Source organism: Aotus nancymaae, unplaced genomic scaffold (genome assembly GCF_030222135.1).
Source record: "Aotus nancymaae isolate 86718 unplaced genomic scaffold, 86718_ANA_hifiasm-v0.15.2.pri h1tg000062l, whole genome shotgun sequence".
NCBI lineage: Eukaryota > Metazoa > Chordata > Mammalia > Primates > Aotidae > Aotus > Aotus nancymaae.
The window spans coordinates 41,317,483-41,335,252 of NW_026988476.1; the positions used below are offsets into that span (position 1 = coordinate 41,317,483).

At 40.9% G+C, this 17,770-nt stretch overlaps 1 protein-coding gene across 3 annotated transcripts in view; it reads left to right on the forward strand.

Annotated features, from left to right (window-relative positions):
- The window catches only part of MAPK6 (mitogen-activated protein kinase 6), an 85,331-nt gene extending 72,087 nt beyond the window's left edge, over nucleotides 1–13,244 (forward strand). For all 3 annotated transcript variants that reach the window (XM_064365685.1, XM_012442356.2, XM_012442357.2), the window contains exons 4-6: nucleotides 6,746–6,910; nucleotides 8,046–8,247; nucleotides 11,000–13,244. In XM_064365685.1, the coding sequence (XP_064221755.1) occupies nucleotides 6,746–6,910; nucleotides 8,046–8,247; nucleotides 11,000–12,098 (1,466 nt within the window). In that variant the 3' untranslated portion in view covers nucleotides 12,099–13,244. The remainder of the gene's footprint in view (nucleotides 1–6,745; nucleotides 6,911–8,045; nucleotides 8,248–10,999) is intronic.
- Nucleotides 13,245–17,770: the final 4,526 nt, after the last annotated feature.

The window sequence follows — 17,770 nt, forward strand, 5'->3', positions numbered from 1 at the left end:
CATAGTGAAACCTCATCTCTACTAAAAATAAAATTAGCTGGGCGTGGTGGCTCACGCTTATAATCCCAGCTACTGGGGAGGCTGAGGCTGCAGTGAACCAGGATCACACCACAGTCAGCCTGAGCAACAGAGAAAGACACTGTTTAAAAAAAAAAAATGCTCAGCGTGGTGGCTCATGCCTGTAATTCCAGCACTTTGGGAGGCCGAGGTGGGCGGATCACAAGGTCAGAAGTTCAAGACCAGCCTGGCCAACATAATGAATGCCCATCTCTACTAAAAATACAAAAATTAGCCAGGCTTGGTGGCATGTGCCTGTAATCCCAGCTACTTGGGAGGCTGAGGCAGGAAAATCTCTTGAATCCGGAAAGCTGAGTTTGCAGTGAGCCGAGATCACACCACTGCACTCCAGCCTGGGCAACAGAGCAAGACTCTGTCTCAAGAAAAAAATAAAGAAATTTTTTTTTTCTAAGATGTGTGATAGTTTTCTAAATTGAAATTCAATCACTATGAAAAAATATGAGGGATTCCTGGAAGCTAAATGATTAAATGGATTTTTTTTTTTTTTTTGCTTAAGAACAATACTGTGATTGGAGGTTATGTTGCTGATATCAAGTGCCTTCCAGCATATATAAATAATTCTGTATTATTTGTTGTGGTGTGACAAATTACTCCAAAACTTAGTAGCTTAAACAACAAAGATTTATTATTGTCTTAACAGTTTCTGTGTATCAAAATGTGGGAGTGGTTTAGTTCTAGCTCAGGTTTTCTCAGTCAAGTTGTTGTTAAGGGCAGCAGTTACCTGAAGGCTTGACCCAAGGCAGGAGGATCGACTTCTAGATAGCTTACTTACATGACAGTTACCAAGAGGCTTCGGTTTCTCACCATGTAGCTTCTCCATAGAATTGCTTGAGTGTCTTCATGATATGGCAGCTGACTTCCTCTAGAACTAATGATCCAAAAGAAAGCAAGGAGAAAGCCAGTAAATTTTTTTAAAGTATCCAGTTCTATATTTTTTAGTGTATTTACAGAGTTGTGTAACCATCACCACAGTCTAATTTTGGAACACTGTCTTTGCTCCTAAAAGATCCTGCAACCATTAGCAGACACTTCTCATTCCCCCTTTTCCCCAGCTCCTGACAACCACTAATCTACTTTGTATCTCTGCAGATTTGCCTACTCTGAATGTTTCATATAACATTTGGACTTTGTGACAGGCTTCTTTCATGTAACAGTATTTTGTAGGTTCACCTATGTTGTGGCATATGTTAGTAATTTTTTCCTTTTTATGGACAAATAGTATTCTGCTATATGGATATACCACATGTTGTTTATCCATTCATCAGTTGATGGACATGTGGGTTTCCACTTTTTCTTCATTATGAATAATGCTGCTGGGAATATTCGTGTACAAGTTTTTGTGTGAACATGTTTTCAGTTCTCTTGGATATTTATACCTAGGAGTGGAATTGCTGAGTCGTGTGGTAACTCTTTGAAGAACAGTTTTCCAGCGCAGCTGTACCATTTTACATTCCCACCAGCAATGTATGAGAGTTAAATTTTGTCTTTTTGAGTATAGCCATCCTACCGGGTATGAAGTAGTATCTCATTGTGGTTTTGTTTTGTTGAGACAAAGGCTTGCTTTGTTGCCCAGCCTGGAATGCAATGGCATGATCTCTGCTCACTGCAACTGCTGCCTTCTGGGTTCAAACAGTTCTCCTGCCTCAGCCTTCCTAATAGCTGGGATTACAAAGTCATGTGCCACCACGCCCAGCTGGTTTTTGTTTTTTCAGTAGAGACAGGGTTTCACCATATTGGCCAGGCTGGTCTAGAACTCCTAACCTCAAGTAATCTGCCTGCCTTGGCCTCCCAAAGTGCTGGGATTACAGGTGTGAGCCATTGCACCCAGCCTCATTGTGGTTTTGGTTTGCATACCTAATGATGCTGAATGTCTATCCAGATCCATTGCCCATTTTTTAATTAGGTTGTCTTTTTATTATTGAGTTGTAAGAGTTCTTTACATAATTCTGAATAGAAATCCTTTGTCATTTACGTGTATTTTCTCCTATTCTGCAGTTTTCTTTTCCTTTCTTGATAGTGTCTTTTGAAACAAGAATTTTATTTTATTTATTTATTTGAGCTGTAGTCTTGCTCTGTTGCCCAGGCTAGAGTGCAATGGCATAATCTTGGCTCCCTGCAGCCTTCATCTCTTGGGTTCAAGTGATTCTCCTGTCTCAGCCTCTTAGTAGCTGTGATTACAGGCATGCACCACCACTCCCAGCCAATTTTTGTATTTTTATAGAGACAGGGTTTCACCATGTTGGTCAGGCTGGTCTTGAACTCCTGATCTTGTGATCTGCCCGCCTTGGCCTTCCAAAGCGCTGAGATTACAGGCGTTAGCCACTGTGCCCAGCCAACTTTTACACATTCTTTTGCATGTGGACGTTCACTTGTCCTAGCACATTTGTTGGAAAGAGTCTTTCCCCATTGAATTATCTTGACACTTTTGTCAAAAATCAGTTGACCATATTTTGTGACCAAGTCTCAAGAGTTACATACTATTGAGTCATTAAGTACACTTCGTACTCAATGGGAGTGGAGTTTAGTTCCACCCTTTGAAGGGAGGAGTATCAACATAATTTTTGGACCTTTTTCATTTTTCACCTTCTCGAACGAACAAGGGTAAACTGTGTGTGTCTGTATAATTTTTTTTTAGAGATGGAGTCTCGCTCTTTTTGTTCAGGCTGGAGTACAATGGTGTGATCTCGGCTCACTGCAACCTCGGCCTCCCGGGTTCAAGCGATTCTCCTGCCTCAGCCTCTCGAGTAGCTAGGATTACAGGCGCCTGCCACCACACCCAGCTAACTTTTGTATTTTTAGTAGTTTCACCCTTTCGGCCAGGCTGCTCTCAAACTCTTGACCTCAGGTGATCTGCCTGCTTCAGCCTCTCACAGAGCTGGGATTACAGGCTTGAGCCACCGTGCCTAGCCAAGTGGACACATTTTAAAGCCACTATAGTAACAAGTCAGAAAAACAAGCCAGGTATGGTGGCTCATACATGTAATCCCAGCACTTTTGGAAGCTGAGACCAAAGGATTACTTGAGCCCAGGCATTCAAGACTAGCCTGGGCACCGTAGTGAGACCCTGTCTCTACAAGAAAAAAGACGAAAAACGAAAATGTAGCTGTGCGTGGTGGCACACACCTCTTGTCCCAGATATTCAAGGGAGGATTGCTTGAGCCTGGCAGGTCAAAGCTATAGTGAGTTGTGATCATGCCACTGTACTCCAGCCTGAGCAACAGAGCAAGACTATAATGAAAAATCAGGCTGGGCACAGTGGCTCATGCCTATAATCCCAGCACTTTGGGAGGCCAAGGCAGACGGATCACGAGGTTAAGAGATCAAGACCATCCTGGCCAACATGGTGAAACCCTGTCTCTACTGAAAATACGAAAATTAGCTGGGTGTGGTGGCACTCGCCTGTAGTCCTAGCGACTCGGGAGTCTGAGGTAGGAAAATCACTGGAACCCAAGAGGCAGAGGTTGCAGTGAGCTGAGATCATGCCACTGCACTCCAGCCTGTGACAGAGTGAGACTCCGTCTCAAAAAAAAAAAAAAATCATTTGGTCATGCTCCAAGTCATAGAAATGAGGTCAGTACCAACTGCTACATGGAGATTATACAAAAGTATTCATGTAGTTGGTTTTATTTTTTTTTTTTGAGATGGAGTCTTGCTGTCACCCCTGCTGGAGTGAGTGGCACACACACTGCTCACTGCAACCTCCGCCTCCGGGTTCGAGCAATTCTGCCTCAGCCTCCTGAGCTGGGACTACAGGTGCATGCCACCATGCCCAGCTAACTTTAGTAGAGATAGGGTTTCACCATATTGGTCAGGCTGGTCTCGAACTCTTGATGTCAGGTGATCCACCCGCCTTGGCCTCCCAAAGTGCTGGGATTGCAGGATTGAGCCATCGCTCCCATGTGTATTCATGTATTTTTAAATGTTCAGTGCATATTCAGACATTAAGTATAGAAAGAAAAATAATTGGATTTGTTGTAAAACAAAACTTCTAAGTAGCATAGTTTTACATTCAATAGGAATTGTTTGTGAAATGATTGGAAAGATGTAGGTTGTGGTTTGTTTCTAGATACTAGATGCTATACTGATTTTTGTCAGTGAACCATTGAATGAAAACATGAAGGGAGGTCTTGGTGGTTATTAGATATAAACTGCTAATGAACAGAGCAATAAAAGGTAAGGACCAAGCATTCATTGGAAAGCAGTGTATGTTTAGCCTGTAGAAAGTGTTATCTTATTTTTTGGTGCATTTCTGTTGTGTGTCCAGATTGCCTCTCTGTAGGTGTTCTGTCCCAGGTTAACACTTCCACTTGGGCAGTAGGTGTTTTCACTCTTTTCCTTCTCTATCGCTTCCCTCCCTTGCATCTTCGCTCTACCCCTTCTGTTACATCATTTTTGTTCATTCAAAACATCGATAGAATTTTTCCAGTCTTAGAAAATAAACCCTCTCCTGACCCCACAGTTCCTCAGCTATTGCCATATACTGCTGCACTGTTTGAATGTAAAACTTCTCAGAAGATGTGTGCATCCTTGCTGCTTACGTTCTGTCTTTCACTCTGTGCAGTCAGGCTCGGTCCTCCACCAGAAACCACTCTCCTCGGTGTCACCACTGATTTCCATAATGCTAAATCCCTTACCAATTCTAAGTCCTCATTTTCGGTCATCTCCAGCATTTGTCACAGTTGATTTTTCCCTCCTCAGGTGCTTTTTCACCAGCCTTTCAGCACAGCACTCAATTCTTCCCCGGCCTCTTTTCAGTTGCCCTTACCTGTTTTTCTCTTTTTCCTCATGTTGGAAGTGTCCCAGATTCAGTCCTTGGGCTCCTTGCTTCTCTAGCTTCACTTAGTCCCTGGGTAATCTCATTCTTTTTCATTCCTTAAGAATTATCTATTAATCTGATGATGGCTCCTGAGTTTGTATCTTCAGCCCTGATCTGTGATCTGAATTCCAGGTTTCTTAATTCAATATCTCCACTCAGATGTGTGATAACATCCCAAAGTTAACCTACCAGAACTGGGCCCCTGGTATGTCTTCCTCCTCCTTGGTTTTTACTATCTTCCTTCATGTTAGCAAACCAGTACCTACATTTTTCAGTTGCTTCAGCAAAAATCTTGTGGCTGTCCTTCACTTCTGTTAGCACAGATCCTGGGGTCTCTTTCTTGAAACCATATGCAGACTCTAACCACTTGTGACTGTCTCTCTTACTATTCCCTGCCCCAGTCCAGTCAGCCATTATGTCTCTCCTGTTAGAAGGATCTTCTGTTTCCTGCTTCAGTGTTTGCTGTCTTTAGTTACCGCATCACAGCCAGAGTGGTCCTGTTGAAAGATAAGGTAGATCATGTCATATCTTTGCTCAAACTGTGTGATGGCTTCCCATCAAAATGAGGGTAAAGCAAACCCTCTGTGTTCTAGTATAGTACCACTCCGACTTCATCTCCCACTGTCTGCCCCAAGCTACTCTACTTTTGCTACACTTGTCTAATGGTTGTTTCTTGAACATACCACCCCACGTCTCTCCTCTGGACTTTTCCATCTTCCTAGAACTCCTTTCTTTTTCCATATGAATATTTGGTGTATTCCCCACTTCCTTAATTTTCCACTTCTTAGTGAGGCCTTCCTTGATCTTTTTTTTTTTTTTTTTTTTTTTAAAGACAGTTTCTCTCTGTTACCCAGGCTGGAGTGCAGTGACATGATCTTGGCTCACTGCCACCTCCTCCTCTAGGGTTCAAGCAATTCTCATGCCTTAGCCTCCCGAGTAGTTAGCTAGTGTGTGCCAGGCCCAGCTAATTTTTGTATTTTTAGTAGACATGGGGTTTTGCCATGTTGGCCAAGTTGGTGTTGAAGTATTAACCCTATTCCTCCCAACAGTGCTATCACCCTTAGCCTGCTCTGTTTTTCTTTATAGCATATGTCACCATAAGACCCACTATTCTTTATAGAATTACCTTTGTCCACAAGATTATAAAATCCATGAAGGCAGAGACTGCTTCATAGTAGGAACTAAAAGTAAAAAAAATTTTTTCTTTAGCTGGCAGCATGGCTAGAGAAAATTAAAATGTTAAATGAATTTATAGACATTAAAGGCAAGTGGAATTTTTGTTTTTTGGTTTTGAGACAAGGTCTCTGTCATCCAGGCTGCAATATACAGCAAATGGAATTTTTAAAGGTCACCTATTTAGCCTAAAGTTTCCCCCTTTATTTAATTGCCTAACAGCCTAGAAATGCTAACTGAGCCCTAACATAGTACTATAAAACTTGTTGTTTTACAAATCTCATCCAACTCTCCATTTCATTGATAATGAAATTAAGTCTTAGAGATGTTAGCTATTGTCTCCAAAGTTATAGCAAGTTAATTAGTGGTACAGTTAAGACCAGAATCCAGATCTCTTCAATCTCAATTGCTTTTTTTTTTTTTTTCATTAGTTTGTGATAACCTTAATATGAGACCAAACTTAGAGTCAGTTCCCTATGGAAACAAAGCAGCCTAAAACTATGTATCTCAGTAAGCAGAAAGTTGGATAGATTGGTGATATTCAAAGCAACAAAACCTGCTGATGATTCAATTCAAACACCCCCCCCCCACTGGTCATTATAATATTTAAATTTATTTTAGTATGTTTGTTGCGAAATAAGTAAACATTGAGGAATGTGTGTGTGTTTTAACCCTCAGGTGCACATGAACTTGAACAGATGCAGCTGATTTTAGAATCTATTCCTGTTGTACATGAGGAAGATCGTCAGGAGCTTCTCAGCGTAATTCCAGTTTACATTAGAAATGACATGACTGAGCCACACAAACCTTTAACTCAGCTGCTTCCAGGAATTAGTAGAGAAGGTATTGTGACTTGAAAGTCACTCTCACGTTAATGCCTGTGTGTGAAGCAGAATCTGTGTACGGAAGCTTGAGTTTTTTATCCTTAGATATGGGCTTTCTCTCAAATAGTCTTTATACACTTAAGGTATACCTGAAACTAACTCTCATTTTCCCTTTTTTTGTCCTGGTACTTAGGCTATGATCTGTTTTTTTTTGTTTCTCTGAATCACTTTCCAGATTCCTGAAAGTTAAGCTGGGATAGAATTCTGTGAGGGTTATATGTTAAGTTATAATGGTATGGATATGACTTAAGATGTGAAAGATAATTGAGTCCAGGGGAAAGCAAAGCTCTTCAAGACAAGGAAGAGGTGGAGGAAAGAGCAAAACTCAAGCAAAAATAGTGTATGTGACTCTGGATTAATCCCTAGGAGCAAAACATAAAAGAGTTTGTGGATTCGTGTTAACAATGTTAGATACTAAATGTGAAGAATTATGCAAGCTTAGAAATACAGGAGGTTAGAATAAAAACTTTGTCAACCTTAAAGCAATAAATTTCATGTCTCAAAATGGGAGTAATAATGTATCTTTAGGATTTGTTGGTATAAATGAAAGTCTAACTTTTATAGTAGTTAAAATAGTATTTTTTTCTTTTTTTCTTTTTTTTTTGGAGACAGAGTCTTGCTCTGTCGCCAGGCTGAAGTGCAGTGTTGCATTCTTGCCTTACTGCAACCTCTGCTTCATGGGGTCAAACGATTCTCCTGCCTCAGCCTCCCAAGTAGCTGGGACTATAGGCGAGTGCCACCACGCTCAGCTAATTTTTGTATTTTTAATAGAGACGGGGTTTCACCATGTTGGCCAGGATGGTCTTGATCTCTTGACCTCGTGATCTGTCTGCCTTGGCCTCCCAAAGTGCTGGGATTATAGGCATGAACCACTGTGCCCAGCCAACAAATTAACTGTGTAATTGTGTAGTCCATTTTTCCCCTTTATAAGATGGGGACTTCTTAGTACAATTAAGATGCTCAGTTCCTGTTGGGTAGTATGAAGTGCTAAGGTAATCACTTAGCTAGTCATTTAAATAAATGAAATCAACATTTGCTGTTTTTCTAAAGAGAAGCAATTCTTTTCTGAGAAACTTTTACCTTTCCTTCTGCAGCACTGGATTTCCTGGAACAAATTTTGACATTTAGCCCCATGGATCGGTTAACAGCAGAAGAAGCGCTCTCCCATCCTTACATGAGCATATATTCCTTTCCAATGGATGAGCCAATTTCAAGCCATCCTTTTCATATTGAAGATGAAGTTGATGATATTTTGCTTATGGATGAAACTCACAGTCACATTTATAACTGGGAAAGGTAAAATAATCCTAAATTAGAAAAATAATATTTACTGAACTTTCAGTGAACCAGATGTAGTGAGTTTTTATTTTTAAATTCTATAAAAGACAAGGTAGAAGTCTTAAAAATTTAGTAATATAAAAATACAAAAGTTAGCCGGGTGTGGTGGCAGGTGCCTGTAGTCCTAGCTACTTGGGAGGCTAAGGCAGAAAAATCGCTCAAACCTGGGACGCAGAGGCTGCTGAGATCGTGACACTGCATTTCAGTCTGGGCAATAGAGCAAGACTCCATTCCAAAAAGAAAAATTTACTAATGGTCCCTAATATATCTATAAGTAGCTATTTTAAATGTTTAATAAAGTAATTACTGCTCAGATGATACATGATGGGAAAAGTTAAATGCTACTTTGAAACATTTTCAAAGTCATTAGGCATATTTAGTTAATAAAATTATAAAGTCCTTTAACTGAAGGTTAGAAATTAATCATTTATGAATGTCAGAACAATTTAAGACGTTAGATGACAAGACTCATATCCAATAAAATATCTCCAGTGTCTCAGTGGTATGTCTTAAGATAAAAAATATTTTCGACTCATGTTATATGCAATACTTTTGTTGTTTTAAGATGGAGTCTCGCTCTGTCACCCAGTCTGGAGTGCAGTGGTGCGATCTCGGCTCACTGCAACCTCTGCCTCCTGGGTTTAAGTGAGTCTCCTGCCTCAGCCTTCTGAGTAGCTGGCATTACAGGTGCCTCGCTAATTTTTTGTATTTTTAGTAGAGGTGGGGTTTCATCACGTTGACCAGGCTGGTCTCGAACTCCTGACCTCAGGTGATCTGCCTGCCTTGGCCTTCCAGTGTTGGAATTACAGGTGTGAGCCACGGTACTCCCCCAATATTTGAATCTGTTTTTATAATGACAGAATTAATGTGAAGACACTTAACATAGGTTTGGTAAAAGAGACTTTTATAGTCTAAACATTACAGTGTTATCCATATTTTGATGTTTCATAAAGTGAAAGAATTGGATTTCTAAATTTTGGGGGGAAGTTTGGCCGGTTGTGGTGGCTCATGCCTGTAATCCCAGCACTTTGGGAGGCCCAGGTGGGCCAATTACTTGAGGTCAGGAGTTTGAGACCAGCCTGGTCAAAGTGGTGAAACCCTGTCTGTACTAAAAATACGAAAATTAGCTGGGTGTGGTGGTGGGGGCCTGTAGTCCCAGCTACTTGGGAGGCTGAGGCAGGAGAATTGCTGGAACCTGGGGGGTGGCTATTGCAGGGAGCTGAGAATCATGACACTGCACTCCAGCCTGGGTGATAGAATGAGACTTCGTTTGAAAAAAATAATTTATGGAGAAGTTTAAACATAATTCTGCTTCAGAGTAGGATGGTAGCTTATAGAGTCATCAGGTGATTTTGGCAAGGTTTGGAAACCACTAATGCCAATCTTAAGATTTTAGGTCAGGCGCGGTGGCTCATGCCTGTATCCCAGCACTTTGGGAGGCCAAGGCAGGCAGATTATGAGGTCAAGAGATCAAGACCATCCTGGCTAAAACGGTGAAACCCCGTCTCTTCTAAAAATACACAAATTAGCTGGGCATGGCGGCGCATGCCTGTAGTCCCAGCTACTTGGGTGGCTGAGGCAGGAGAATTGCTTGAACCCAGGAGGTGGAAGTTGTAGTGAGCCGAGATCCTGCCACTGCACTCCAGCCTGGGCGACAGAGCAAGACTCTGTCTCAAAAAAAAAAAAAAAAAAAGATGATTGTAAAAAATTTTTTTTCCCCTCCTCAAATGGTGAGATACTGGTATGTTTACACAAATTTGCAGACTTTTTTTTCTCCATCTGTCCATTTCTATCCCCTAAATATGGTTCTTTTCTGAGACAGTCTCACTCTTTCACCCTGGCTGGAGTGTAGTGGCGCCATCCCCTCTGCCCACTGCACCCTCCCTGGTTCAAGCAGTTCTCCTGCCTGAGCCTCCTAGTAACGAACTACAGGCGCCCACCACTGCAAGTTAATTTTTTTTGAGATGGAGTCTCACTCTGTCACCCAGTCTGGAGTGCAGTGGTGCGATCTCAGTTTGCTGCAACCTCAGCCTCCCTAGTAGTTGGGATTACAGGCACCTGCCACTATGCCTAACTAATTTTGTATTGTTAGTAGAGATGGGGTTTCACCATGTTGGCCGGGCTGGTTTTAAACTCCTAACCTCAAGTGGTCCGCCCATGTTAGTCTTCCAAAGTGCTAGCATTGCAGGCGTGAGCCACTGCACCAGGACTGCATTTTCGATTCCCTCTTCCCTGTCCCCCAACCAATTTTTGTATATATCAGTGATTGTGCATGGTGGGGTCACTTTGCTGTCATGGGTCAGTAGTAGGATAGCATATTCAGTAACCTGTATACCCGGGGAGATTTTTGCTATTCATGATGATGAGTTTTCCAGTGAACCTCCTCTTCTGGTTGCTCTTACTGAGGAGTAAAAATTTGTAGGGTACCCGATTGAAATTCTGTATTTTGTGGCCATGAAAGTTTTTATCTAAGAATACAAGACTCAGTTCCTCATGAGGTTACATAATTCTTTGGCAGTTACCAAATAAATATAGTAACAAAGCTTACCCATCCAGACTAAATTCTAGTAGGGCAAGACAGGCATTTGGCTTTATTTTCCTATAATTATCCCCTCATAGACCTAGCACTGTGCTGTCACATAAAAGGTACTCGGTGAATTAGAAAATGAAATCAACCACATGGAGTAACACTAGTATTTTTTTTTTTCAGGTACCATGATTGTCAGTTTTCAGAGCATGATTGGCCTATACATAACAACTTTGATATTGATGAAGTTCAGCTTGATCCAAGAGCTCTGTCTGATGTCACTGATGAAGAGGAAGTACAAGTTGATCCCCGAAAATATTTGGATGGAGATCGGGAAAAGTATCTGGAAGATCCTGCGTTTGATACTAATTACTCTACTGAGCCTTGTTGGCAGTACCCAGATCATCATGAAAACAAATACTGTGATCTGGAGTGTAGCCATACTTGTAACTACAAAACGAGGTCATCATCATATTTAGATAACTTAGTTTGGAGAGAGAGTGAAGTTAACCATTACTATGAACCCAAGCTTATTATAGATCTTTCCAATTGGAAAGAACAAAGCAAAGAAAAATCTGATAAGAAAGGCAAATCAAAATGTGAAAGGAATGGATTGGTTAAAGCCCAGATAGCACTAGAGGAAGCATCACAGCAACTGGCTGGAAAAGAAAGGGAAAAGAATCAGGGATTTGATTTTGATTCCTTTATTGCAGGAACTATTCAACTTAGTTCCCAACATGAGCCTACTGATGTTGTTGATAAATTAAATGACTTGAATAGCTCAGTGTCCCAACTAGAGTTGAAAAGTTTGATATCAAAGTCAGTAAGCCAAGAAAAACAGGAAAAAGGAATGGCAAATTTGGCTCAATTGGAAGCCTTGTACCAGTCTTCTTGGGACAGTCAATTTGTGAGTGGTGGGGAGGACTGTTTTTTCATAAATCAGTTTTGTGAGGTAAGGAAGGATGAACAACTTGAGAAGGAAAACACTTACACTAGTTACCTGGACAAGTTCTTTAGCAGGAAAGAAGATACTGAAATGCTAGAAATGGAGCCCACAGAGGATGGGAAGCTTGGGGAGAGAGGAAATGAGGAAGGATTTCTGAACAACAGTGGGGAGTTCCTCTTTAACAAGCAGCTCGAGTCCATAGGCATCCCGCAGTTTCACAGTCCAGTTGGGTCACCACTCAAGTCAATACAGGCCACCTTAACACCTTCTGCTATGAAATCTTCCCCTCAGATTCCTCACAAAACATACAGCAGCATTCTGAAACATCTGAACTAAAACACTCAGCAGACATTTATCTTTGTATTCATGAAATGTGTGTTTTGTCTTTTTTTATTACTAGTGTTTAAGTCATTTTTTACTTGAATCAGATGGTGTCATTTAGTAAGGATTTTATTAGTTCTCGGTTTTTAAAATCCAGACTTTCTTTTTCTACATGTGAGATGATAGTTTTCATTTTAACTGGCATGTCATTTGCACACAAAAATAAAGACTAGAATAAAATAATGCAACGCAGGAGGAGACAAAAGCAATGCACTAAGACAAGTAAAGAACATTCTCTCATAGAACAGTGATCTGTTTTACAGGAAACAAACCTTGCCTTGAAAATTACACAGTGAGACTGTACATAATTGCATGAAAATATCTATTTTTTTCCTAAGACATTTTTCATTCATGAGTATTTTCAAGTTTTTCATACTGTACACATTTCTTAAAACACATGATACCAGCAGCAACTGAAAATGAATGCCGAATTTGGTACACATGTGTTATCTACCTCAAGGTAACAAAAGTATGTGGCAAAACATATACCACCCATAGTGCTTCACAATATGCACTTCTATTTAGCCAGCGTTTATTGTAGTAAACTATTCTTAATAAGACTCATTCACTGTTTATAAATGTTCTGGTATGCATTCTTTATAGTGAAGTGTTAATACATCACATCTTATTTATTTTAGCAAATCAGTATATTTTCTGTATTTAATTATAAAAATTAACTTAGTTTTTAAAATTTATTTGCAAATACACTTTCTCCATTTGGCACTATGGTTTGTTGCCTACCTAGCTGAATATATTATGTCAGCTTATCCCAAGGCTGTCCACGTACTTAATTTACTTAAGTGTTCATTTTAAGTAACGTGCTCACTGTGTATAGGAATTTGTATTTTGGAGGTGCTTGATCTATCTACAAAGAAAAATTAATTAGGAATTACTTTATTATAAAATGCTCCTAGAAGTCTTAATTGTGTTTATTTTTTAAAAAAAGAATGTTAGACTTGTGTGCATGGAAGTAATTAAGGTACATCATTGTAGTTTTAAAAGTTGTACATGATATAAGACATTTTGTTTTTACTGTATGTTTTTATTGAATGATCTATTCCCCATCCCAAGGCAAGCATGAATAAAATTAGGTTAAACGTAGCATGTGGCATCGCAGTCTCTTAGAATTTGTTTCATCTATTTTATTTTATTGAATACTGTCTGTATCTTCGGTGATCTTGTTTGAAGAAAAAGGACAAATAAAACATGGCCAGCAAATACGGCTCTGGTTTCACGCTTGGGTTAATGAAAATTGTCTGCTAGAATGAAAACTACTACCAGAATCACTTTGAATTATGGCCATAGTTAAATTGTTAGTCTGAAAGGCCGAGAAGATTTCAAGTCTTTTGACTTTAACCATCACACATTAGAATGGAATAAGGCTTTATACATTTCAAAACTGTTAGATGAAACGTGTCGAAGCTTTGAACTGTGCAGTCAGAAAACTTGAGAAGTGTTCGCTCCATGATACCTCTTTCGTTTGCTTAGGAACTTAACCTTTTACTTATCCAGCTATAAAACCATCCTCCTTTTCACCTCACTTTTCAGTTTGTCTTTCATCCTTGTTTTGTACAACACCAATTCTATTAGTATCTGCCCGCCTACCTTCCCAACAACTGACTTCATCTGGATTCACAAAGCTTTTAAGATACATATTTTTTTTCTGCTTGAATGCTATATCACATGTTAAGACTTTAAACACATGCACAAATTACCTTAAAAGGACAAGCTCTGAAGTGCAGTCATGAGAACTTGTAGAAAAAAATGGGACCCTTATAGTTGGAGCTGGGTGGGGTGACAAGTGCAGAGGCTTTTGAGTGTCATGACAGCATGAGATGGATAGGAGGCGGAGGCAATAGGCAGCAGACGTTTGTCCCTGTTCCATTAGGAGTTTTTTTTTGGGGGGGTGGGGTGGGAAATACATGTTTATTTTGAGAATAATTAGCTTTGAATCTAAAATGCTGTCTTCGCTGAAGGAGGCCTAGGATTTTTCTTACTGGGAAACTTGCTCCTGGACTTAATCTGTATTTGTTACTGTCATTTGGCAGTTTAGTGGCTATCTGCACAATGGTCTATTGTTGGCGTTAAAAAGTGAAAACAGGCTGGACTCTGTGGCTCACACCTGTAATCCCAGCACTTTGGGAGGCCGAGGCGGGTGGATCACAAGGTCAAGAGATCGAGACCATCCTGACCAACATGGTGAAACCCTGGATCTACTAAAACATACAGCTGGGAGTGGTGGCGCGTGCCTGTAGTCCCAGCTACTCGGGAGGCTGAGGCAGGAGAATTGCTTGAACCCAGGAGGTGGAGGTTGCAGTGAGCCGAGATCACACCACTGCATTCCAACCTGGTGACAGAGCGAGACTCTGTCTCAAAAAAAAAAAAAAAAAAAGTCAAGACATAGTCATCAAAGTAAGTAAAACTTTAAAATCCCTTATATAAAATATGCTTGCTTTAGGGTGACCCAGGCTGGGTATTAAGTTGTAAAGTCAATTTCCAATTAAAAACTATATGTGCCATTTACTTTTTCCCCACTTGTAATCAAAGTATCTTTATAGGGTAATGAAGATGAAACAGGTTTTGCTCTGCCACCAGGCTGAAGTGGAAAGGCATGATCACAACTCACTGCAGCCTTGAACCTAGGCTCAAGTGATCCTCCCACGTCAGCCTCTTGAGTAGCTAGGAGCAGCTGGCATCTTTGTCAAAGATCAATTGGCCATATACTCAAGGATTTCTTTCTGGGTTCTCTACTCTGTTATATAATGTCCCTCTTTGTCTCTTATGACAGTTTTTGACAGTGGTTTTCTTCCCGTGAGACAGGGTCTTACTCCGTGGCCCAGGCTGGAGTGCAGTGACATGATCACAGCTGTCACCTTGACCTCCTGGGCTCAGGCAATCTTGCCTCAGCTTCCTGCATAGCTGGAGCTACAGGCATGAGCCAACATGCCCAGCTAGTTTTTAAAATTTTTCATAGTACTTTAAACTTTTTTGAGAGACAGGGTCTCCTCACGTCACCCAGGCTGGTCTTGAACTCCTGGGCTCAAGCAATCATCCTTCCTTGGCCTCCCTGTGTGCTGGAATTAGATAAAGATGTGAGCCACTGCGTTGGACTGTAAAGCATTTTTTCTGACATGAGTATGGCCACCCCTGGTGTTTTTATCATTTGCCTGATAGCTTTAGTTTTAATTACTATGCCACAATGTATTTTTTTAAATGACATCTTCCAAAATTGTGCTTCTACCAATATCTTTGCAGTGAGAATTCTTGTGAACATGTGTAAGAGTGTCTTTAGGGCAGATAACTAGGAGTGGAGTTGCTACATATCTTCAAGTCTATGAAGATGCCATATCCCTGTCCAAAAGTGATTGTACTGACTCACATTTCCTGCCAGCAATGCACCAAGAGTTCCTATTCATCCACATGCTTCCAAACAAGAAACCAACTTTCTTCCATTGAATTACTCCTACCAGTTTTGCAATGTTCAGTTTAACTCCAGCAGGAATCAGGATTTCTAATTCCAAGCACCTGCATGGCAGGAAATCCTGACTACACCTTAGGGATCCTTATGTAGCCGCTTTAATATGAGATTGCCTTGTATCTCATTTCCTATTGCTCCAGCCACTGCAGCTTGGGAACAGAGAGTTTAAATTTTAAAGGCTGAGCCAATTATGTAACTTACACTAGGACGCATATCTAAGGAGTAGAAGCAGAGCATGAATCAAATAGGGTTTTCAAATAAAATCCGAGCAAGTATCACCTTTGCTTCTCAGTTAAAAAACCTGCATAATATTGCTTATCAAATTATCATTTTATTTGCAAGTACTGTTTTCCATTCAATGCTTTGGTTTGTTTTATTTTTTTAAATTTTACTTTTAATATTTGAGACAGAGTTTTGCTTTTGTCGCCCAGGCTGGAGCAACGGTGCTATACTGGCTCACTACAACCTCCGCCTCCCAGGTTCAAGCAATTCTCCTGCCTCAGCCTCCCAAGTAGCTGGGATTAAAGGCATCCACCACCACGCCCAGCTAATTTTGTATTTTCAGTAGAGACAGGGTTTCTCCATGTTGGTCAGGCTGATCTCGAACTCCTGACCTCAGGTGATCTGCCCACCTTGGCCTCCCAAAGTGCTGGGATTACAGGTGTGAGCCACCTTGCCTGGCCTGATGTGTTTTATATAGAGCACAGTCAGTGGTCTACTCAGCAAGTGGACAGTTGTCTGAACCACTGACCTGCTCCCAGCCTTTTCAGTACCTGCTTACTATTGAATTAAAAACCAATAGAGGCTCCACCCTAAGTAGGTCCATCATGTATGCCGTATTAGTCAATTGTAGTTTTACCTGATGCATGTCCATGTGAGCACTGTTTATCATTCAGATCCTAGCACCTTCTGAGTAGAGAAGAAAGAAGACTGAATTGACAATCAGGAGCTCTGAGTTCTGGACCCAGTTTTACCACTGACTCCATCACTTGGGTGTCACATCTTGGTGAGCCTACGTTCCTTATTAAACTAAAAGATGCGTATTACTCGAGCCTGACCTGGAACAACTTCGGTACCAGACCTTGTCTTATTGAATTCTAACCCATTATCATAGCACAGCGATTAGCTCTCGCCAGAATGTGCTTGCTTATAGATCGTCTATAATATCTTTAATGAACTGGGAGCATTAAATGTGCCTTTTCAGCAGATTGAGAATGAAATGTTGTGTTCAGTGCACCCTTACCAGTTGACAGGTAGCGAAAAAGGCACCAGTATTGCAACTCCAGGGTTGTTTGCCTTTGAAAGAGCAAAGCTCACTAAGTTCTTTCCTAGAGGATCTAGGGCAGTCTCCTTAATTAAGCCAGGTGAAGAGAAGGATCTTTGTGAGCTCTTCCAACATAGATTCCAACATCTGTGTGACAATATCTTACAGAAGGGAAGGGTGTTTGACCATCCACATTAGAGCACTGTTGCAGTTATAATGCAGAGGCCGAACAATGAAATTCTACCAGATTTGCATGTTTATCTTAGTATAATACAGAGGGAGTGTTACAAACCTAGCTAAGCAGAAGACTGACTTTCCATTACAATCGTCTGCCTCTGCAACACCTTGCCTCATTAAGTCTTAGTGCTGCTGTAGTTGGGTGAGTGGGAATGCTGGTGCCAGATCTGAGAGGCTGCTCCCGGGCTCCTGGTTCAAAGTCCAGTCCAAGCCTGTTTCTTCATGCCTAACGTAAACCACAAACTTGGATCCATGTCTGTACATTTAGACTCTGCTTCCACCTGGACTTACCAAACCCACACCCTCCTGACCTCAACCTCTGAGGCAACCTCAGCTGCCAGCTGGGACACTGACCCTTGCAGCACTGAATAGTGGTCAGGCATGCTTCAGAGTCAGATCCAAACAGAGCTTCAGAGTGTTCTTGTGCTTGCCAGCCTTGTGGCCTTGCAGAGGTCATTTGATCTTTTGATTTTCCTCATTTGTCAAGTAGAGCTAATGATACCTAATTCATAGAATTGTAAGAATTCAATGAGCTACTGTACACAAAGCCTTTTTAGCATGATGTCTGGTACTTAATAAATCACCATTGCCCTTGTCCTGTTTGAATTACTTCCCATGCCACCCAAATTGTACTGAACACTGGATTCT